General features: G+C 31.2%; 2 protein-coding genes across 7 annotated transcripts in view; one reads left to right on the top strand and one right to left on the bottom strand.

Annotated features, from left to right (window-relative positions):
* The window catches only part of LOC127728511 (trichohyalin-like), a 30,967-nt gene extending 23,070 nt beyond the window's left edge, over positions 1-7,897 (bottom strand). For 4 of the 6 annotated variants that reach the window (XM_052235905.1, XM_052235943.1, XM_052235934.1 and 1 more), the window contains exons 1-3: positions 7,732-7,884; positions 4,143-4,314; positions 977-1,146 (exon numbers count right to left, since the gene is read on the bottom strand). In XM_052235905.1, coding sequence (XP_052091865.1) covers positions 977-1,146; positions 4,143-4,286 — 314 coding nt within the window. In that variant the 5' untranslated portion in view covers positions 4,287-4,314; positions 7,732-7,884. Of the gene's footprint in view, positions 1-976; positions 1,147-4,142; positions 4,315-7,731 lie in introns of all 6 variants that reach the window. The other 2 variants (XM_052235915.1, XM_052235925.1) reach the window with 2 other exon arrangements.
* Positions 7,898-7,987: 90 nt separating this feature from the next.
* Positions 7,988-23,526, top strand: part of LOC127728478 (protein FAM91A1-like) — a 29,121-nt gene continuing 13,582 nt past the window's right edge. Inside the window, exons 1-11 of the mRNA XM_052235879.1 lie at positions 7,988-8,153; positions 12,192-12,276; positions 14,381-14,590; positions 16,036-16,103; positions 16,486-16,602; positions 17,193-17,283; positions 17,750-17,812; positions 19,663-19,769; positions 21,470-21,508; positions 22,215-22,327; positions 22,747-22,865. Coding sequence (XP_052091839.1) covers positions 8,082-8,153; positions 12,192-12,276; positions 14,381-14,590; positions 16,036-16,103; positions 16,486-16,602; positions 17,193-17,283; positions 17,750-17,812; positions 19,663-19,769; positions 21,470-21,508; positions 22,215-22,327; positions 22,747-22,865 — 1,084 coding nt within the window. The 5' untranslated portion in view covers positions 7,988-8,081. The remainder of the gene's footprint in view (positions 8,154-12,191; positions 12,277-14,380; positions 14,591-16,035; positions 16,104-16,485; positions 16,603-17,192; positions 17,284-17,749; positions 17,813-19,662; positions 19,770-21,469; positions 21,509-22,214; positions 22,328-22,746; positions 22,866-23,526) is intronic.

Genomic DNA, 23,526 nt, shown 5'->3' with positions numbered 1-23,526 from the left:
TAGACCGTTGGTTTTTCTGTTTGAATGGTTTTACACTAGTAATTTTTTGGGGCCCTTTATAGCTTGCTGTTCGGTGTGAGCCAATGCTCTGTGTTGAAGGCCGTACCTTGACCTATAATGGTTTACTTTTATATTATAAATTGTAACTTGGATGGAGAGTTGTCTCATTGGCACTCATACCACATCTTCCTATATCTATCCATAAGAAAAAAATAAGGAGATGTGGTATGATTACCAATTTGATAAAATTACAATGAAGGGCTGCTTGTTCTCCTGGGAAGTATCATAATTTGAAAAATATTCTGATATTCAATAAACTTTATAAAACTTTACAAAATCAGAATCCATCTTTAATCAATCATGTTTATTGTTATCCCAAGGAGAAATGTTTGGCTTTGTCTAATCATTCATGTTTATTGTTATCCCAAGGAGTAATGTTTGGCTTTGTCTAATCATTCATGTTTATTGTTATCCCAAGGAGTAATGTTTGGCTTTGTCTAATCATTCATATTTATTGTTATCCCAAGGAGTAATGTTTGGCTTTGTCTAATCATTCATGTTTATTGTTATCCCAAGGAGTAATGTTTGGCTTTGTCTAATCATTCATATTTATTGTTATCCCAAGGAGTAATGTTTGGTTTTGTCTAGTCATTCATATTTATTGTTATCCCAAGGAGTAATGTTTGGTTTTGTCTAATCATTCATATTTATTGTTATCCCAAGGAGTAATGTTTGGTTTTGTCTAATCATTCATGTTTATTGTTATCCCAAGGAGTAATGTTTGGCTTTGTCTAATCATTCATGTTTATTGTTATCCCAAGGAGTAATGTTTGGTTTTGTCTAATCATTCATGTTTATTGTTATCCCAAGGAGTAATGTTTGGTTTTGTCTAATCATTCATGTTTATTGTTATCCCAAGGAGTAATGTTTGGTTTTGTCTAATCATTCATCATAAGTCATCACTTATACATCATACCTGGCCTTATCTTCTGATATACAATCTGTTTGATTTCTGTCTAACATGGAGAACTCCCATCTAAAGTCATTTAGTAGAAAGTAACGTCGATCCAGCTCTTGCAATAAGTTGTAAAGTTCTGACATAACACAGCTCCCAGTGACACACACATACTTCATTGCTGCAACTACCTGAAGACGGTTTATAAAATCAAGTATGAATTTACATACATTTCTTCAACACACTAATCATTTTTATTTAGATTCTGTTCTACACCTGAATGCTGAGTGTTTAGTCAGTGGTGAAAGTACATAAATACAAAGTTTAATGGAGTTTTCTTTTCCTTTGACATACTATAACCTTCTAAATTGTTTCCCCTTGGGATTTGCAGTCATCTCAGTGGGACATTTTTTAACATCAATAATTTGGAAAGGAACCTCTCTTTAGTTTTATTCATAAAATTTGTTCACCTTAATAAAACATAATTTTAGGTAACAGAATCCTTTTTCGGAAAAGAATCTCTTTCCTCAGATGATATTTGGACAAGTCATGTACTTCAGGCAGGTACATTATTTTTTAAAGCTGTTTATGAAAATCAATTGTTAAGAGCTTGCTTTAGTAACCATGAGCAATTAATAAAACAATATATAATTTAGTATTGTTTTACTTTCAACTGTATTTGGGCATATGACATTTGCGCCGATTTTTACATCGCGATGACCTTGAGGTCATCCCGATGTATTGCTATCGCCTAGATTTCCATTATGTAAATTAGTTTTGGGTTTGTAACCGATCTATAAACATGATAAATACGCGCACATAAACGAGTGCAAAATAACATTCCTTATCGTTTGATATAAATACATCTCTTCAATGAATACTGATAAAAATATTTTTGTTTACAACATAAATTAATAATATGAAAATGTTTTGTAGTTAGATATATATATATAAGTAAAAAATCATTGATAATATCAATGCACACGTACCGAAAAATTGTGTTAAAGCATGCGGAAGAATATCTCAAAAAACGTTTTGTGAAAATACCGTCAAGGACCGGTAACTCTGTAATTGATTTTGCGGGAAAATATGAATGCCTACTGGTATCCAATCTTAGAAAAATCGAATTTTTACAGAAACGTGTCCACCATGCACTTGCATTGCACTATTTTTAGAATAGTAGAATAGAATGATATACAAATGGATTCAAATCATATATATATGTAACTGTTATTTTAATATAATATAAACAACAACTCATGCAGTGTATACTGATTTGTATCACTACAATATAATAGTTATTACGGTGAAGTTGAATTTCCTGCCATTTATTCATTATCCACGCACGAACTTGTCTCAGAAAAAAATATATCTCTGTACATTAACCTCAGTTTTAGGTAAAGAGATATGTTTTTTTTTCTGAGACAAGTGCTTTTGACCATCCTCAAGAACTTGTGGTCATCCGATGTTCAGTACTTCAGTACTTTGATTTAAATTTTCCATCTTTCATTTGCGCCAATTTGATTTTTTCATTTGTGCCCATTTTGATTTTTTCATTTGTGCCGATTTTGTACAGGTAAACTAAAGGTGAATGTTATTTTTATTTATCATTATAAACCTCTTCCGTTCGCCAGTTGTACACATGTTATGAATGGTCAATTATAACATGTATATAACTGCTGTCCCCTGCAAGTAAATTTTTGTTGTTTTCATCTGGCTCAGAACTGGTGTTACACTAAGCACAGAGTATAAAGACAAATCAAGTGACACTGGTAAATGCCAATCGCAATTTTTCGGGCTACAATTCCTTCCCTCAGATGAAATCGAAGACTGCTTCATGTTTAACATAATGTCTAACGCTCCTTCTGATGACAAATGTCATGCATTGTTAGACTACGTACTAAGTACTTATATAATTATAATTATGCTCAACTTCACATTATGGACCTCATTTCTGGGTAGCTGCACCCATTGAAAACTAAAAGGATCGACAAATAACAGTCCAGAATCATTACAATGAACAAATTATAACATATATACAATTAGCTAACGGAAGAGGTTTACCATGATAAATAAAAAAATAACGTTCACCTGTATAAATTTACCTGTATACAAATCGCCGCAAATGAAAGAAAAAATGGGCGCAAGTGAAAGAAAAAATTAGCACAAATGCAAAACGCCGGTATATTTCTCTCATTCATTCATGTTAGTGATTTTTTCTGACTGAATTTTATTGTACATTATTTTGTGCCATTTACCTGATAATTATTCCATTTTTTTAAATTTAAACAGGAAGGATTGAGAGTTTTTAAAGTGTTAGTTTAATATGATTAAATGTATATATTCTGTAATTGTCATTCAGACAGCAACCCAACAACACAAAAAAATGCCATATGTTAAGATGCCTGTCACAATTTGTTGGTGGTTGCTTTTAACAATATTGAAATCTATTTGTACCTTTTTACCAGAAAATTCAACCAACAAAACTTGCTCTTATCTAGCTTTTCAGGAGCTTGTAGTTCAAATAAATGTATATCTATTTTTTGCTTGTAAAAGAGTTGTCTACTAACAGTTTTTATCATTCCATTTTTTTCTATTTCTTTTAATTTAAGTTTAGGTTATCATTACATCCACTTCATTTGAACTTTGTTGGATAGTTGTCTCATTGGCAATCATACCACATCTCCTTACTATTACATATCGTTTACATTATAAACCATTATACATGTAGTATAAATGTCTCATCTAATTTTTTTGAAACTGGTATAATTTTAAAACTTTATCAAGACTTTCAAAATATATAAAATGTTAGGTAATGAAATCAATTGTGTTCAGGTTAAACAGGTTGATTCATGTGACTTTACTGTTATGGAGATAAGTTAGAGTATAAATGGCCAGTTTTGGTTCGAACAACTTACATTTTTTAAAATAGCTCATGATAAAATAAAGATAGAATTGAGAACATGTTAGAAAATTGGTTACCACATTCATGTTTAATGCTGCAATGAAATCATAAATGGACAGTGTTAATATTTGTCTGATAAATTTGTCTGGCTCTCCATTTGAAGTTTTCCAATATTTTCATTGAGAATAATAAATGTATAGAATTCAATGCGTTGAGAGGTCATGCCTTAAAAGTGCGTTAGAAGATACATTAAAAAATTAATATTTTGATTGTTATTACTACCTGTGGTAAACTAACACTTCCCATTCGTAGATCACCATATAACATCTGTACTTGGATAGGTGTTAACTCATCTTTTGCATGATGGTCATATTGACTAAACACTGCCTTTAAAACATCACTCCTATTCGTCAGTAATTCACCCATGTCTATGAATTTTACCTGTTGTTTATATCTGAAAAAGTATTTTTTGTTAAAATAATTTTCAATGAAATGATTTGCATTGTTTTAAATAGAAAGCAACACAATTTTGTTCAAATTCATTTGTTCTATATGAATTCTAGTAATTAACTATTTGTGTGATAGTGAATGATTTGGGAAAGTTACCCTGCATTCAACCTTAAAGCTTTTTACTTTACATACATGTGTAAATAATAGATGCAATATACATATATGGTATCCTTGTATCCTGCTTCTGATTCTAACAAAAGGTTAAAGTCAAATTACTGTAAAAGTCTTTCCAGACCACCATTAATCTATCTTTATTTCATTAAAATACAAATTTAATGGCTTGGGCTTGAAGTAAAAAACTACAAATGAGCTATACACAAATGGTGTTTAAGAATAAATGTTAACTTTCAGGATTCAAACAATATTCATACATTGAGGGAAAATATACAATTTATTGGAACTCTCTGTAGAACAGGAGAAAAGCTTGGTGAACCCCAATTTTCATGGTTTTTCTTCCTGTTTCTAAAGCTCTTACAAATAAATTTTAAATTTTCCTACAATATACATATATATAATGATTTGGGAAATTTACCCTGCAATTAACCTTTTTACTTTACATATACAGGTGTACAGATAAATGGAAGCAATATACATATATGGTCTCCTTGTATCCTGCTTCTGATTCAAGCAAAAGGTTAAAATCAAATTACTGTTTGTAAAAGTCTTTGAAGGCCACCTTTAATCTATCTCTATTTCTAAGGGGCAAAGGAACATCACTGTCCAACACAGGAAATTTAGACAGCTTGTTTTAGGTGAAAAGCAAATAAGTAAGGAAGGTTTGAAACCATTACAGAGGATGAAGTCCTCATAACTGTAGGATTATCAATATAAAGAAAAACTATATACTTTGTACTACTTTTTCATACTAGTGAAAAAGATAACTTTTTTCACACATTTGATGGAGGCTGCCATGTTTTAAAGTATACTTTTTCCTGCAAAAGAGTTGGTTTACTAACTTCTAACTTTTGCCCTGAAAATTTGAAAATTTTTAACTGAGATAATGTTGTGAAAATTTGATGAATGCATTTGTTAAAATGTCTCATTGTTTCAGTTTGAGAAAAATTTCACTAATTGAGACATTAGTACTATAAAATTGAGAATGGAAATTGGGAATGTGTCAAACAACCCAACCAAAGAGCAGAAAACAGCCGAAGGCCACCAATGGGTCTTCAACACAGCGAGAAAATCCCTCACCCAGAGGCCTGTTTAAGCTGGCCCCTTAACAAAAATGTGTACTAGTTCAGTGATAATGGACGTCATACTAAACTCCAAAACATATAAATGAACTAAAACTAAAAATCATACAAGACTAATAATGGTACCTGACTTGGGACATGCCCAAAAATGCGGCTGGGTTATACATGTTTTGTGAGATCTCAAACCTCCCCTATACCTCTATATGTGTATTCGTCATAACAAAAATGTAAGTTAAGTTTTTGCATAATTTGGCAAAACTTATGACAGTTTTCTGAAAAATTAAGTGGTGCCAACCCTGGACCACAAATATTTTTGCTGAAATATTCTTTATTTACCATATTCTTCACATTTCAACCAGAATTCAATGGTTGAGTAGTGGCACCACATATCAAATCATGGAAAAAAGACAAAATGGTTTCAAATTTCTAGAAAAAATGGACTAAAATAAATATTTCTATTTCATTCTAATGTATTTATAATTTATAAAGCAAATATATGAATTTTCTTATTATGCTTTCAAAAATAATACATTTAGCAATAAATACACATTAGATTTACTCAAACAATTGAAGCTAAAAATAAGTACATTGACACCATTACAGACATTAAGGAAAGCATTGGGACCCTCAGCCTGGGACAAGGCATATCCATAACCCTATTTCGGATCCCAAGCCATGCTAATATAGCTAGGAACAAGATATTGTACCAGTTGGCAAAAGATGCAGCAAAGGAGGCCCCAACACTAAATGACCAATACCATGTCGGATGTAAGAATTGTAGTCAGGATGTCAACAAACTGAAATGGCAAAGTAGATGGACCATAAGCAAGACTGGGAGACAATTGAATGATCTTGTAACTATTGTTGGTAAAGTTGTCTGACTCGATTAACCAAACCCTGAAATAGGGAGAATTTTGTCTGAATTACTAACAGGCTATAGAGACTCAATAAGTACCGCCATCAAATAGGCCAATCCCTCAAGCCATATTACGAATGTGGTGAAGAAGAAACACTTCCTACTTACATTTGTAACTGAGGGTGATAAAGGGTAATTTTCGTGCAACATTTTCTGCCTTTTTATTTCACATGTTTTCGTGTTTTGACGTTTTATTTCTCGTTTCCTTGTATTTGATTTGATGTGCGTGCTTCGTGTTTCCCCTTATTTATTTTCCATGTTTTGTGTCGGTACTCTTAATTTCTCGTGCTTGTCCCGCATTTGATTAAAAAGTAAACTGGGACTAATTCAAAGTCAGCCCTGATATAATGCTAAATGTTATGATGTAAAATTATGTACATGTATTAATGAACTGATTCTTAGGATATTAATTGCTCTCTTCATTAATAGCCTATCTAAGTACTTAAATAACTACTTTTGCAATTCTATTGTATAGAAACTATTAAATAAAGTCCATCAATTTAATATGAATAATATTTTTTTTTTCATAATCTTATTTCACGTGTTTCCGTATACAGACCCCCCCCCTAATACCACCCTCTTAACTGTGCAAGATATCAACAAGAAATAACAGAAATGATATGACAGTTGAAGACATGGCAGCACTACTGGCACCAACAAGCAAAGAGACTTACGAAAGAATAGCACATATCATTGGAGAATATTTAGAGAGTACAGGGTGATTTCTTCAAAAAACTAATATGCCCTAAAATCTTATCCTGCACCTAAAAAGTACACTCAAGTACCGTGAGATACTACTTAAAGAAAAAGAGTACCAGATGAAACAATTAGCACAACCTGACAAGTTGTGTCAATATTATGACAATAGGATCAGAAAGTCCATTGAAATTAACCTAGATTGATATAAGCTTCACCTACTAGAAAATCTGGAAAAGGACCTCCTGTAGTTGTGATCACAATACTGGTTTACTTAAGCTAGGGTGTTTTAAAAGGAAAATGAAGGAATTATACTGGCAAAAAGGGTGGACAGGATTAAGAGAACATGGGTATGTGGGGCATGAAGTCAGGGGGTGGGAACTGGGGAAGAGAGGGAATAAAAATAGGGATATTCCTGGAAAATTTGTTTTGACTGATTTTCGTCTAGGAGTAAGGGAAGGGAAGGGAAGTGGGAAGTTCGAATTAAATCACCCCTCGTCCACCCCCTCCTGACAAGTGCTTCACAAGCCACATGCATTCCGTCAAAACTTACTTGAAGTTGATTCTTCACAAAAAAAAAAGTACAAAACATATTTGAAATACGATATAGTGCGTTTAAGGATTTAAAAGAACTAACATTTATGTCAGATCAACCTTCTATAACATATTCTCGTGATCTGTCAAACGGCAGCCATTTGTAAACAAATCGCTTTTTAAAGACCATTCTATAAAATCAAATTTGATTAGCTTAAAGGTTTTATATTGTCCAATTAAAAAGACGATATCATACAAAAATCTCTTCCGTCAATTCAACAACATGGCAGAAAAATAAGGGTGTCTATCAACTTCAGTCATTTAATGATTTATTATTTTACATGATGACTTGATTTTTGAACCATAAAGATGAATGCTGACATTGAAAATAATATTCGCCAAAATCATCCATGGACCAAATTGCCACCAAATCTGAAGCAGGTGTGCCTAATGACCACATTATGATATTTTAGTAATCCTTAGTAAAATATTCTAAACTACAAAAAAGATTTAAATATCTCCTTAAAATATGTATCCCACAATTAGGTTTAATGATGTTTTCACTTGGACCTCCTTTCATGCAAACAGAATTTTATCAGTATGTTCTCAGTGACCAAATTATATGGGTCCCTGTATTCTCATTCTGTATCTTTTATATATTATGGGTCCCATACTTGATGTTGCAACTGGTGCCTTTTTATGGAAGTTTTTGGCCTCACAAAGCAAATATCTTCATAACAGAAGGTTCCATGACAAGTTTTCTCCCTGTGACCCCAGGTCAATGTGGACAGTTTAATCATGTAATCGAAATTGGAAATTCATCTTTTCCCAATTAAAATTTTCACAGTACATTATTCAACAATCAATTGATTTCGACAACAGTTGAACTCCTGTTGTCTATTCAATCAATTCATCAAATCAACACAATTTGAAAGAATTCCCGATCATCATGAATGAAACGATCGATAATGATTGAACAACCTCTGTCACATAGATCAGTCCATCAAAATGATAAAGGAGACTTGATGGTTACCAGTGAATATTAGCTAACTATTCAATCAATTCATCTATTTGAAATGGATCAAAAAGACAGATCATAATTGATCATCGGTTGTTAATTCAATCAACTCTTTACTAATATGGAAGGCATGATCATTACAATCAACACAATCGAAAATAATTGAACACCAGCTGTCGATGCAATAAACTCTTAAATAAAATAGGAAAGGCTATTTCATTCATCCAATTCTTCAAATCTGTACAGAAACATTACAAAACAAATGCTCTATTTCATTCTATTTCATTTCAAACAAGAAAGTAAAAGAATTGATTGAGTTGATCAACAGTGGCACGATTTTATCGATTGAATACGATTTATACGATCATGCCCCTTGTTAATTGAAGTAATAGAATCGATTGAGTTGCAGAAAACTTTTTCTGAGTCATAATCATATAACTTGGATGTTTCAAAGCACCATACTTATTCATTTGGTGTTCCTTTAAAATATTTTGGTAATTTGAGGTGACTTGGTTACAATAGCTTGTAAAAAGAAGTAAAGGGATGATCATGAAAAGTTGATTTGATTACTTCAAGTGCAAGTTATTTTCTTATATGCAATGATATGTTGAGCGAAATTTTCACTTAAGTGCTGGACAACATGAAACCATATTCATACCAATTATTTCTTTATTAGAACATACTCACCCCTCCTCGTCCAATGAAAAATCAGTTTTTTCCTTCTAATTTTCATAGTACATGGCTTTCCATGCACTATAAAATGCTATACATGAATGACTTTTCACTGTAGATTAATTATGAAAGTGTACTCCTAATAACTACACTAATGAAGTTTACAATCCCCTGAGGCAATTTCCTTGGGAAAATAGCCTACTGATTAAAGATGAAAGAGAAAAGATTTATAAAAACATTTTGAATTTTGCAAATGTTTATCATGGTACCTATATATAACAAACAAAAAATGAAATGGGGACAAAGATGTAGGTAAAATAATCTTATATTCAATTTTCATACCAGACATTTGAGTCAGTTATTTTTCTTTCTTTTAAGAAAACAATGTCAGACTGCTGATATATAAAGCAAAGGATTTTTTTTTTAGAAAAAAAACCACAATACATGTACATTCATCAATAAAAAGTAAGCATCTGATGTTGAATGGTGGTATTTTAAAATATTTATAGAGTGAGTTTTATGATTATAAAAAAATATACAAATTTCAAAAAACTGATTTATATAACATTGTGTGCTTTTTAAAATCAAGAAATTTATGGTATATGTATTAAATTTTACTTGACGCAGAAGAAAAACCCAAAGTTTGAACAATTTATCCTTTTTGTCCTCACAAAACTATGTTGGTACTATTTCATTCCATCCATTGAAATGATCATTACCTATGTTATACGTTCGTTTTATTAACCTAGTTAACGCTTCATTACAAAAAGTGAATTCTTATTAAGGTTTTAATATTACAATGGGAAAGGATAATTTTGTAAGGTCACTCGAAAGTGTGAATATGTTCTAAATTGGTCAGACAATACTTGGTCATGTTTTATGAACATTTAAAACCCTTGGCTACGCCTTGCAGGCCATAATCTTGCCGGTGAAATGACGATTTAAGTCGCCAAAGAATTTTGAAAATTGCTAAATCTCGCCAGCCGACTGACTTCATGGTGAAGTCAAATCGCTATGAAAATCGGTAAAAGGGAGGCAACTTCTGAATTACAAGTCTCCCAGGTAAAAAAAATGGCGACTGACAAAGAAAATCTAGATTATCGAAACGACCCAAGACTGATACTATCGATGATCAAATTAAATAAATACAACGGCAACTTTGAACATCCTTGAATATAACATTCAATACTATTCAAACGGAAAACTGACCGTCTGTTAAAGTTATCATTTTACGATGTTAATTACCTGAGGATGTTGCGTAATCACTCAGCTGATTTGTTTTATTTTTATTTATTACGAGTCGATCAAATTGTACTATTTGGTGGGTTAAGGGTGGGAATTAACGGTAGATTTATTATGTTCATTGAATAAAAATTGAAATATAAAAGGTAGAAAGACAGCTGATGGATAATGTGATTGCAAACGTACGACACTCGACCAGCAGTGGATTTTTTTTTCACAACAATTTCGTTGATAGGGAAGATATCTTTAAAAAATAATAGAAATTAGCTCTGTATCGGTTAATTAATATGCGATTGACAGATATTTTCATTTATAGGCTTACAATCTTTAACGAGAATCTCAATTTACAACTACATGTAACATGATGTCCTGGACATTCAATAATGTTTTACGAAATAATGACAAGTGGTGATATAGATTATAAATTAAATTCCCAGTCATGTGAAATTCATCAGGTAAACTGAGAGTCATATTTTTCTGGACATTTAAAAATGAATTGAGGCAGATGGGTGAGATGCACACGAATTTAATGCATCATAATATTACTAGGCTACTCCCTCATGTCCCAAGCAACAAATTTTATTTAAACTTAAATTCAAGTTGACAGTACTAATGGTATCAATGAATAAATAACAAATATATTGTCTAAACCTTTCTTATTAAAAACTTTCTATATATACATTTTGTACAATAACATGAAAAAACTGCAAGTATATTTTTTATTGCATATAAAACAATTTCCTTAGTGATAAGCACGAGAACACTATGCAACCGAAACGGCAATGGAATCTCACTTCAAGAAATTGACCACTTCTCCCTCCTCTCTCATGGAAGGAGAAGTCACTTCTCCCTCTCCAAAATCCTAGATTAGGCCCTGACGCCTTGGGCTTTAAATCTTCATAAAACATGACCAGGTATTGTCTAACCTATATTTCAAAAATGTCATTTTATGTATAAACAATGGAGAACGAGCCACCAAAAGTTGATTAAACAAGAATGACCAAAAAAAGTGTGTAAAACTGATTTGCCGGACTGACAGAAGGACAGACAGACGGACAGACAGACGGACAGACTGACAGACAGACAGACGGAGTGCAAACCTAAAGTCCCCTTCGACTTCTTCTGTAGGGGACTAAAAAGACAACTTGTCATGAAAAATTTAAATGTTTCAGAAAAGCAGCAATTCCAATTACATTTACCTGCTAATTCCACAGGTTATGTTATTGTTCTACTTGAATTCTCCACCCAAGCAATGTAAAGTTATACGAGAAAAAAATCAAAAAGTGGAGTTTTACTATCATAAATTTATTGCAGGACAAAAACAAAATACCTACATTGTCAGAGAAGTCCTAATTATTAACACTACATGAATGACATTTTAGAAAAGTGCTTTTTGAGCTTTGCTGTTCTTGTATCTATAAATAAATTTTATGTTTGCTGCTTATGTATTTATTAGGTTACCAGAACACAAAATTTATTATTTCCAGCTAAAAGAACTGTGTGCCATTGAAATTAGATTTGTAGAAAGTACTGTTAAAATTTTTCAGGTGTTGGGAAATTCTCAGAGAGAGTATGACAAAGCCATTGTTTCCTTTAGTATAAAGAATCAGTTGAGATGGAAAGCAAATATTGGTATGTATTGTAAATAAAACCAATAACCCAAATTTGGTTTAACTAATCACTATCAACATTGAAAAACACTATCAGATGAGATATAAAACAGTTATAATTAGCTGTCAATATCCTTTACCTTGTATAAGAAGAATTACAATGGTAATAGTGAATGACAGTCATCGATATTCCTTATTATAAAATCATAAAACCAAGCACAGATATTTGATAACATACACAATATATAAAATCACAAAAATTAAGTAAAAGTTCTCAAACATACGCATCTATAATGATATATCAGTAATAATAATGAAATCATTAAAAAAAAAACATGTAATTTCTTTACTTGAATGAAAAATGTATAAGAAGATATTGAGAAAATAATTTTCCATTATTTTTTGCTTTTTATCATTTGTGATGAATATCTTGTTTAGGAACAAGCCTCTCAACACTGAGGTTGTGAGTTTGAACCACACATATGGCACTTGGATTCACTTTCAATCTCAATTGACTAGGATTGGCAGTTTTCCTGCCGAAGGTCGATTGTTATCTCAAGGCACTCTTGGCTTCCTCCACAAATAAGAATAGACCACCATGAAATAGCCTATAGTGCTGAAATTGGCGTTAAACACCAATCAATCTTGTTTAGGTTCAACTTTCAGGATAGGAATATGTTATAATTCCCTATACATTGACATTGTACTTACACATGTTTAATAAATGCATGCATATGTGTTTCATACAAGTGAGAGGTTTATTAAGCTATAAAACCAGGTTTAGTCCACCAATTTCTACATAAGGAAATGCCTGTACCAAGTCAGGAATATGACAGTTGTTTTCATTTCGTTTGATGTGTGTGAGCTTTCGAATTTGCCATTTGATAAAGGATTTTTATGTAACCATTTGTTTATTTTGACATGGATTAATGTGAATTAAAGAAATAGTAAATATGCCAAAATATGAAAACTGTCATTTTGGGGCCCTTTATAGCTTGCTGTTCAATGTGAGCCAAGGCTCTGTGTTTAAGGCCATACTTTGATTTATAATTGTTTACTTTTTACACATTGTGACTTGGATGGAGAGTTGTCTCATTGGCACTCATACCACATCTTCTTATTTCTATGGTATGTTATCTAAATTCTGAAATTATTTTTGATGAAAAAAATATTCATGTACATCTGAAAAATTCATCTGTTTGTACTTATAGCCATGTGCAGTCTTGTGCACATTGAAATTGCATATAATGCGTCAAATCTAGAGATAGTTTAAGACTTGATAAACTATCAGGGAACAATGCATTTTTCAAACAAAATCAATAAATTTAGGCTGTATTGCAAGCAAAAAAATTACTTAAAATTAAGCAGTAGCTGTAAACAGATAAAAAATATTATCAGTTGTTAAAAGTATTTATTATTTAAGGTGGATGGGGGGTCTTAATTAAGATCCATAGGATTTTTTAATAATTTGTCAAAATGTAGTTTTTACCATGCTATTTTCCATAATATAATAAAAAAAAGTATTGGTCACCGGACCTTTTTTCACGCTACAGGTTGTGCAAAATTGTCAGGTTTTGTATAGATTATGCATGGAAAATCCAATTTTGTGTGATAAAAAGAAAACTACACCATAGAATTTTAAGATAAAATGATAGCTCTTATAACATGCTTTTAGATAAGAAAAAGAAAAAAATGGGGTCACCGGACTTGTTTTCTTGCTACATATTAATTTAGGTAAATTCACAACACTTTCTATTATAAAAATTACTTTATCTGAGTTATCTCCCCTTCTATCTGAGTTAACTCCCCTTATGTGTCAAAGTTGGAAAAAAAATGAATCAAACAAAAAACTTGTGTTTTTTAGAAAATACAGCCGTAAATATGATAAAACACATAATTTTCTACATTAATATGAAGTCTTACACATGAATTACATACTACTCTCAAATTTGGATATTTCATTAAAGATCTAGACCAATTATCTGCTACTTCAAAATCCAAGATGAAGGAAGACACCCTAGCCACCTAAACTGACCGTGCAAGGGCTGTATAGCCAGTCAAGGTCGTTAAAAACTTCCATATAAATATAGTCACCTTAAAACTATTATATAGAATTTATTTTTTAGTAAAGACAATACGGAAAGATGAGAAGAGATATTACATGGATATGTTACAGTATAGCCAGGATCATCTGATGTTATACCCTTACCATCTGTCTGACATAGTAGTCAAAGGACTCAGAGTTACACCATTTGTATACTATACCAATATGATGACTGATATCATGTCACAAGAAAAAAGTTATGACTCGTTACCAAACTTTACTGCAGCTGATTGTAAGTTTCTTCATTTTCACTTTAATTAAAAATCATTTTTTACTTCAATTTACTCCAATTATCAGCTTAATAATCAAGATTTAATAGTCAGAAATATGCAAAAAAATAAAGAGACCCGAGTAGTTATTGAATTCATAAAAACAAAATGCAACATGAAAATTGACATGGAATTGCCACTTTCCCCATTGTTCCTTTTTTGAGCAAACCAATACTTAAGTGCAAACAAGATAATACAGATAATTAATCCCTGCTGGTGGTGTTTTTACACATTGAATGCTAATGAATTTGGATGATTCATCTGAAAATATTTATTGCATAATCTGTACTCATAGTAGGATTGTGAATTGGTTTGTTATCACATTCAGTCACCAGCACTTACCCTGTTTCATAATGATTCACTTAACATTTGCAAGAACTGAACTAAATTATATTGAGTTCTAAGAAGGAGAATAAGTTATATATGATATAGTTAAAAAGCCATTTATATACACCCATCGTAAATGGGATGAACTATGGTATACCATACTAGATCCTGTCTGTCTGTCAACACTTCATACAATAACTCAAATTTGCTTGAACAAATTCTCATAAAAATTTTAACACAGCTTTAGAATTGACCACAGAAAGCTCTTTTTCTACTTTGGCAATTTCCAATTTAGTCATTCCAGAGTTATGGGACTTTTTACATGAAAAATTGGGACATTTTCTTAAAAGTTGTACAAAAACTCAACTTCGCTGTAATCCTTTTTCCAGAAAATTTATCACAGGGCTAGCATTTTTAGGATTTTTTATTTGTCTTTCCAGAGATATGGGACTTTATTTATCTTGTACTATCTCCAGTATGCTTGGATATATTTTAAAACTTACACTATTGTAGAGATTGATTAAAAGAAGATCCTGTTTTGTTTTTTAAAATTTTTTGGTTTATTGTTCTAGAATTACAGAACTTTAAATGTCAGATTTTAGTAAATTTTCACATATTGTACCATAACTTGAGTATGTGTAGATCATTTTCTAGAAAGATTACACATTTGTTGGAATTGGTGAATGTAAGATACCTTTTGGTTTTTTTTTTTGGTTTTTTTTAATGTCATTCAAGAGTTATGGGACTTTAACTGTCAGAATTAAGGCAATTTTTTACATGTCAAGGCTCAAGCATTATTTCTTTTTAGGACTTTTCTGTGTCAGCTGAGCTTTGGTTATAATTGTAAGAATATGGATTCCAGCCACTGTAGGTCCATGGTTATTATAAATTACTAAATGGCAGCAAAAAAAAATTACCCAACAAATTTAAAAGATTATGAACAAACTAATGAAAAGAGCTAGTGGGAAGTTCTCACGTCGAAAGAGTTGTAAGATGAATTAAACCTATGACAGTTTTGGTGATAAAAGTGGAGTTTGTGAAAAAATTAATGTTTATTAAAAGATTTAATATTTGTTTTCAGGTTTAAGACTGCTAGGAATCGGTAGAAATCAGTATATAGACTTAATGAACCAGTGTCGGTCATCCAAAGTTAGTATCAATTATCATTAGGATGGAACGGCGAGTTTTCATTTTAATAAATTACTTTGTCAACACTAGAAAGTCAGTATATAGGGGGAATGAAACTTGACAGATATTCCAGGTTTTTAATTTTTTTCAGATGTCTTTGTCTTTAAATGTGTAAGACATCAATTCGAATAGGATATAAAATTATTTTGTTTATATAAAACATATTTTTAGATTCATTTGATAACAAGATATCCATTTATCAGATGTTTACAAAAAATAGGAGTTTAGGAAAAATGCATAATTCTCAAAATTAAATGAATGCAATACAGATAATGAATTTCTCATGCAGATAAAATTTATGAGTAAGAGATATGATGCCTTTCTTTACATTGTTTTTTTACAGAAATTTTTCCGAAAGAAGAATCCAAAAGAATTATTACCAATCCAACCAATAGATACATTACTGGTTGATCATTGGTGGACCATCTCTACAGGGTATATTACTGAAGAAGATATAAAGGTAAAAATATAAGGAATGGTCAGTTACAAGTATCTATTTTAATGCAAATGTATTGTTTCAATTTATTGATTTAAGTTGCCTATATTTGCTAAATTAATACATTTTAGATAATTTATTATGAGGAATATTAAATGAATATCATAAACACAATAGTGTTCCTCATTGAACTTTAATTAATTAGTGATCTTTTCTTTTTCTTTTTAATATTTTTCAACATATGCAACCGTGCTAGATGTTTAAGTTGGTAATTCCTGAAAATTGGAAAAATATAGTTGTAACTATAAACGACAATTTCAGACTTAAACTGAAACAACTGTTACTGTAGTGGTATTCTCAGTCATGAAATAAAATTGGATTTGAACAATACAAAAAAGAATTAAAAAAAATAGGATACAAATATGTCATTGTAAAAACCAAACATTATAGGGCAGTGAGCAAGCAAACACTTCTCTTTTAATTCTCAACACTTCTCCCTATCAGTTTCAAAAAGAGAAGTCACTTTTCGCTATGATTCTGAAATAGTGTGAGCCCTGCAAATGATTAACAGACAAATTGTATTATATTTATTTACTATATATTTTGTTTTATAGTTATGTTCACAGACAGAAAAAACTATAATTGACAGCATCATAGACAATGGTACTCAAACTGCTGGAGAAATTGACTATGAAGCCTTACATGGTAAGATCTTCTGATATATTTGCAATAAAGTTTTGTTATCAATCTAATCAAAATTAATTAGTGACCAAGCATTCAAAAAATGAGCAAGTGCAGTGATTTAATTTTAATTACATTGCTGAGTTATTTTAATCTCTGTAATGTCCATGAGAAGAAAAAAATGTAAAAACCTTCCATTCCTACTACATCAAAATCATTATTTTGGACCTCCATACCAAATTGTACAAATTAGGGATTCCTAGAAGTACAGTGGGTGCCACATTATTGCATACCTTTTAATAAGAATTAAAAACATAAAACCATTACCTTGTTATCTTTGCTACATTGTTTCTTTTATATGTTTAAAAAAATCATATTAATGCAAATTCTTAATAGCATGAAAATATCTTTTAAAATAACAAGAATGAATAGTAATCACTTTGTTTTACTTTGTATGCTAATTCAATAATGATTTTTGTTTTTGTTTCAGGTTTATATAGAAAAGGTTATGTATATGTAGATGTACCTATAGATGATGATGATTGTATCATAGGTAATAATATGTCATATAAATCATTAAGTTTTAACCTTGTCCGTCTGTACGTACGAACGTACATACGTACGTACGTACGTCCCAAAATTGGTTTCCGTTCTCTAACTAGTTTGCCTCAACCAAATGTTATGAAACTTATACACAATGCTTATTACCACAAAACACAGATCAAGTTTGAATTTTGGTGGCATCGCTTTTACTGTTCTAGAGTTATGCCCCTTTACAAATGGAAAACTGCTGAATTTATCGTTTCCATTCTCTTACTTTAGTTTGCCTCAACCAAATGTTATGAAACTTATACACAATGCTTATTATCACAAAACACAGATCAAGTTTGAATTTGGTGGCGTCGCTTTTTACCGTTCTAGAGTTATGCCCCTTTACAAATGGAATAATTGCCGATTTTTCGTTTCCGTTCTCTTATTTTAATTTGCCTCAAACAAATGTTATGAATCTTATACACAATGCTTATTACCACAAAACACAGATCAATTTTGAATTTTGGTGGTGTCACTTTTATCGTTCTAGAGTTATGCCCCTTTTCAAATGGAAAAATTGCTCAATTTTTCGTTTCCATTCCCTAACTTTAGTTTGCCTCAACCAAATGTTATGAAACTTATACACAATGCTTATTACCACAAAAAAAAGATCAAGTTTGAATTTTGGTGGTGTCACTTTAACTGTTCTAGAGTTATGCCTCTTTATAAATGGAAAAATTGCAAAATTTTTATTTTCTTCTAAATATCAAGTAATTTTTATTAAAATTGGAGTTATCTTCCTTTGTCCATGATTATAATTGAATCAACTACATTCAATGCTTTATACAATGCAATGTTTAATTTTGACTTCCACTGATAAAACACGGATCAAGTTGAATTTGGGTAGTGTCACTTTAACCATTATTGAGTTATGCCCCTTTATAACTCGAAAGATTGCAAAATTTTTAATTTCCATTCTGTAACTTAAGTTTGCCCCAACCAAACATTATGAAACCTATACACAATTTTCATTACCGCAAAACTAAGATCAAGTACAAATTTTTTGTTTCCGTTTTCTAACTTTAGTGCCTGAACCAAATGATATGAAACTTATACACAATGCTTATTACTACATAATACAGATTAAGTACGAAATTTGGTGGCAACACTTTTACCATTCTTGAGTTGTGTCCCTTTATAAACATAAAAATTGCTGAATTTTTCATTTCCGTTCTCTAACTTTAGTTTGTCTCAACCAAATGTTATAAAACTTATACACAACCGTTCTAGAGTTATGCGTGTTTACTAATAAAAAAATTGCTGAATTTTAAGTTTCTGTTCTCTACTTAAGTTAGCCTCAACCAAATGTTATGAGACTTACACACAATGCTTATTACCACAAAACTCAGATCAAGTTCAAATTTGGGTAGCGTCACTTTTACCGTTCTTCAGTTATGTCCCTTTATAACTATATGATAAGCAAGCGGGGGCATCATCTGTGTCCACATGTGGATACTATCCACATTTATTTTTATCTACTTTTGTAGTGTTCAATCATACATGTTATAATATTTTCATTTTTGATATTCGATCTTGGATATGTTACTTATTTTGTTACACCATGAAATGATTTAAAAATGTACAAACATGAAGAATAACTGAAAATGTAATATTATTTTACAAATTTTGAAATGCAATTTCTTTAAAGATTTTTTTCATGCTTAAAGATGACTGTTATAAATGTCCTTGAATTATATATTTATAAAGGTTGAAAATGTGTACAAGTGAGATAAGTTAACTAATGAAAAGGGGCTTAAACATGAGAAGATGATATAGTTTCTTCTGATTAACACAGATTTGTTTTTTTTTCAGTGCCTCCATTAGAAGGATTTGTGATGAATCGAGTTTTAGGAGATTATTTTGAGACATTATTGTACAAAATATTTGTATCTATTGATGAACATACAACTGTGTCCGAGGTAAATTTGACTTAAGAAATTATTTTTCAGAGGTATGATGATAAAATCTGATTAAAAAATATATTGGTTTCAAATTGTTTAAAAGACATTTATTTTATGCAGTGTATTGTAAGAAATCTAGAGCCAGTCTATTTGCATTTTTTCTTTGTGTCATATTCAACAAGACCAGAAATTTGTTTTTTTTAAATTGACCCAGGAATTACAGAGGCAGGAAAACAACCAGATCGGTTTTTAGTGACCAGAGATTTGTGGATTATTCAAAGTTTAATGTTAAATATCATGTTGCAAAAAAAATGATAAAAAAGAATTATAAAATAGAATTTCTGTACATTTTGGGAGGACCTTTTTTCATGGAACTAAAGTTGTATATATAAGGCCATTTTTTATACGACCGCAAAAAATGGTTTTCGCACTAACTTTAGTTTAAGTGAATCGATCTCTATGAAATTTTACCATAAGGTTCAATACCACAAAAGGAAGGTTGGGATTGATTTTGGGGGTTATGATACCAACAGTTAAGGAATCAGGGGCCAAAAAGGGGCCAAAAATAAGCATTTTTGTAACTTCCAGACATAACTTGTGTGTTAGTGTATGGATCTCTCTGACATTGTACCACTTGGTTCCATATCACAAAGGGAATGCTGGGATTGATTTTGGGGGTAATTGCCTCCAAATTTTAGGAATTAGGGGCAAAAAAGGGTAAAAAAACAAGCATTTTTCTAGTTTCATGACAATAACTTGTGTGTAAGTGTATGGATCTTTATGAAATTGTACTACAAGGTTCCATATCACAAAGGGAAAGCTGGAATTGAGTTTGGGGGTAATTGCCCAAAATGTTTAGGAATAAGGGGCCAAAAAGGGGCCAAAAATAAGCATTTTTCTAGTTTCCAGACAATAACCTGTGTTCAAGTGTATGAATCTCTCTGAAATTGTACTGCAAGGTACCATACCACAATGGGAAGGCTTGGATTGATTTTGGGGGTAATTGCCTCAAATTTCAGGAATTAGGGGCAAAAAAGGGGCAAAAAAACAAGCATTTTTCTAATTTCAGGACAATAACTTGTGTGTAAGTGTATGGATCTTTATGGAATTGTACTACAAGGTTCCATATCACAAAGGGAAAGCTGGGTTTGAGTTTGGGGATAATTGCTCTAAACGTTTAGGAATTTGGGGCCAAAAAACAAGCATTTTTCTAGTTTCCAGACAATAACTTGTGTTCAAGTGTATGGATCTCTCTGAAAATATACTGCAAGGTACCATACCACAAAGGGAAAGCTGGGATTGAGTTTGGGGGTGATGAATCATAAGGGGGTTCAAAAAATTTGGGGGGGGGGGGGGGTGGATTTTTTTTTCCTTTTTTTCTTTAGAATTTTCCATTTTAAATTGGTTATTTCTGATTTATATATAAAAGCAAATAATAATGATATGGTTTGAATAGGTAAATTAAATTTTTTAAAGTTTTTTAGACCACATTCATTCTGTGTCGGAAACCTATGCTGTGTCAAATATTTAATTACAATCCAAATTCAGTGCTGTATCAAGCTTGAATGTTGTGTCCATACTTGCCCCAACTGTTCAGGGTTCGACCTCTGCGGTCGTATCAAGCTGCGGCCAGCGGAGCATTTTATTATATTTTTTCATCAATCAAGTTTACTGCCATTTTTTTAAAGTTTGACTAATAATACCAATAATTTTTTCAGCTGGCTAATGTTCTCCAGATTGACCTTGAACTTGTAAAGGTAATTTATTTATTAACAACATTCAATCTATCTAGGCATGGATCAGTTTGAAAATAAACTGATGCAGTAACTGAATTAAATTACATAAATGCCTAATAATGTAACTTTAACACGCTAATGAGTGTTATAAAAATAGTTGTTATATTTTATCTATTCACGCAATATTTCGCTAAACAAATTAGCTTCATCAGGCGCATGCAGCCATCCAGGTAAAAAAACGGATGCTGTTAAGAATTTTTTGCAGCTTATATATATATATATATATATATATATATAAATATGTGTGTGTGTGTGTGTGTGTGTGTGTGTGAAGCATCTGCAAATGAAGTGAGAACAGATATTTGTGTGTTTTTTTATTCAAATATATTGTATTTCTGATGTGAGGAGAAAATCTTAAAGTTAGATATGAAATTAAAACAGTAGTATCACTTGATTGAAGTTACCATTTTAAAAGAAAGTAGAAAATGTTACAAGAAATGTAGAAAAGGGAGTATTGCCTTGTTACAAGAAAATAGAAAAAACATATGCCTGACTCATGAAATAAAATAAAAAAAGATATTATCCACATTATTAAAAGGAATAAAACTGAACAGAAAGAGAATTTTATTTTGAATAACCTTAAATTTGGGAGAGTTCTTTAAAAATTGAAATCATAATAGAAAATAGGGTTATATTTTAGTTGTGATCATAACATATTATTTTACAGAATGCAGTATCTATGTACTGTAGACTTGGCTTTGCTAAGAAGAAAGGAGCAGAATCAATCAATTCAGATGATGTACATCCATCATGGACTAGTGTAACACAAGCATCTAAAAAGTAAGTACTATTCCATTAAAATGAATGTGCCAGAGAAGAAAGGATAGTTTTGTTTTTGGACATGGGTTATAGTTGAATGTCCATATTATGTATGCAAAATTACCCTAAAAGAAAGTTGATTGGTTATGATAAGTTTTAAGAAGTCCTTTCCTTTCTTCTGACATCCATTTTAATTGGATATCTTTAATTGAAAAGTTTAAACTGTAATATGTGATGCTATGGTTATATAATTATTGTATGAATAACTTGATTGAAATAATTTCTTGACACTAAGGTGACCATTATTTTGTATACTGATTTTTAAAATGTTTGCTCAATTATTGCATTCAGTAGATTTTAGAATTAATCTTGTATGTCATAAAATAGTTGCTAATATGTCAGAATATATAGAATAACTTTATATTTCCTTGTGTTTACAGACCATCATCTGATCAGCTGATTGTCACATGGAAGGAAGAAAAAGTAGAACTGAAGGAGTTAGCAGACACAACAGTACAAGAGGAGAAAAGAGATGTTAGTGCTCTGGAAAAGGCAATGGGTTAGTGTGTTTAAGAGGACAGAGACATAATTTTGAGTTTTAAGGAATCTACTGTTCACAATATTTTGTACAAGGACAACATAATTGCTCAAAAGACAAAGATAGAAGTTCAAAAGAAATCGTTTGACCACTGAGCATCAACTCTATTCAGCAAAATTATTGAAAGAGTGTCTAATAAGTTTTTATATTGAAAATGTCTAATATATGAAAAGAATTTATCATAACAATGTTGATGTACAACAAGGATAATCCTAGTAATGAAGTTCATATACTATTCCATCCAAAATTAAGACAGGACATATAACTTATAACTTGTATACAGGAAAAAATTTGCAGACCATTTTATTCTTTAATAATCATATAATGTACTAGCCTTATAGAAGAGAAATAAACATTAAACTTCAATGCAACCATGGGTTCCTAAACGATCATATTTTCAGGCATGACCTTTAAAATTTATTTTTGTCTGACTGGTGTACTTCTAATAAAATCAAATGTACCTCTGTATCCACAAGGCTAAACATAGGGAAATGATTTAAGTCCCCCATAAACTGCGCACATTTCCATATGATTTGGTAGCAATTATGGTTGCAATAGTGCTACATAGGTTCCATTGAGCCACTTAGTGTTTAGTGCTACATAATTCCATTGAGCCACTTAG

The sequence above is a fragment of the Mytilus californianus genome, unplaced genomic scaffold (genome assembly GCF_021869535.1).
Source record: "Mytilus californianus isolate M0D057914Y unplaced genomic scaffold, xbMytCali1.0.p SCAF_1, whole genome shotgun sequence".
NCBI lineage: Eukaryota > Metazoa > Mollusca > Bivalvia > Mytilida > Mytilidae > Mytilus > Mytilus californianus.
This window is presented reverse-complemented; position numbering and strand designations above follow the sequence as displayed.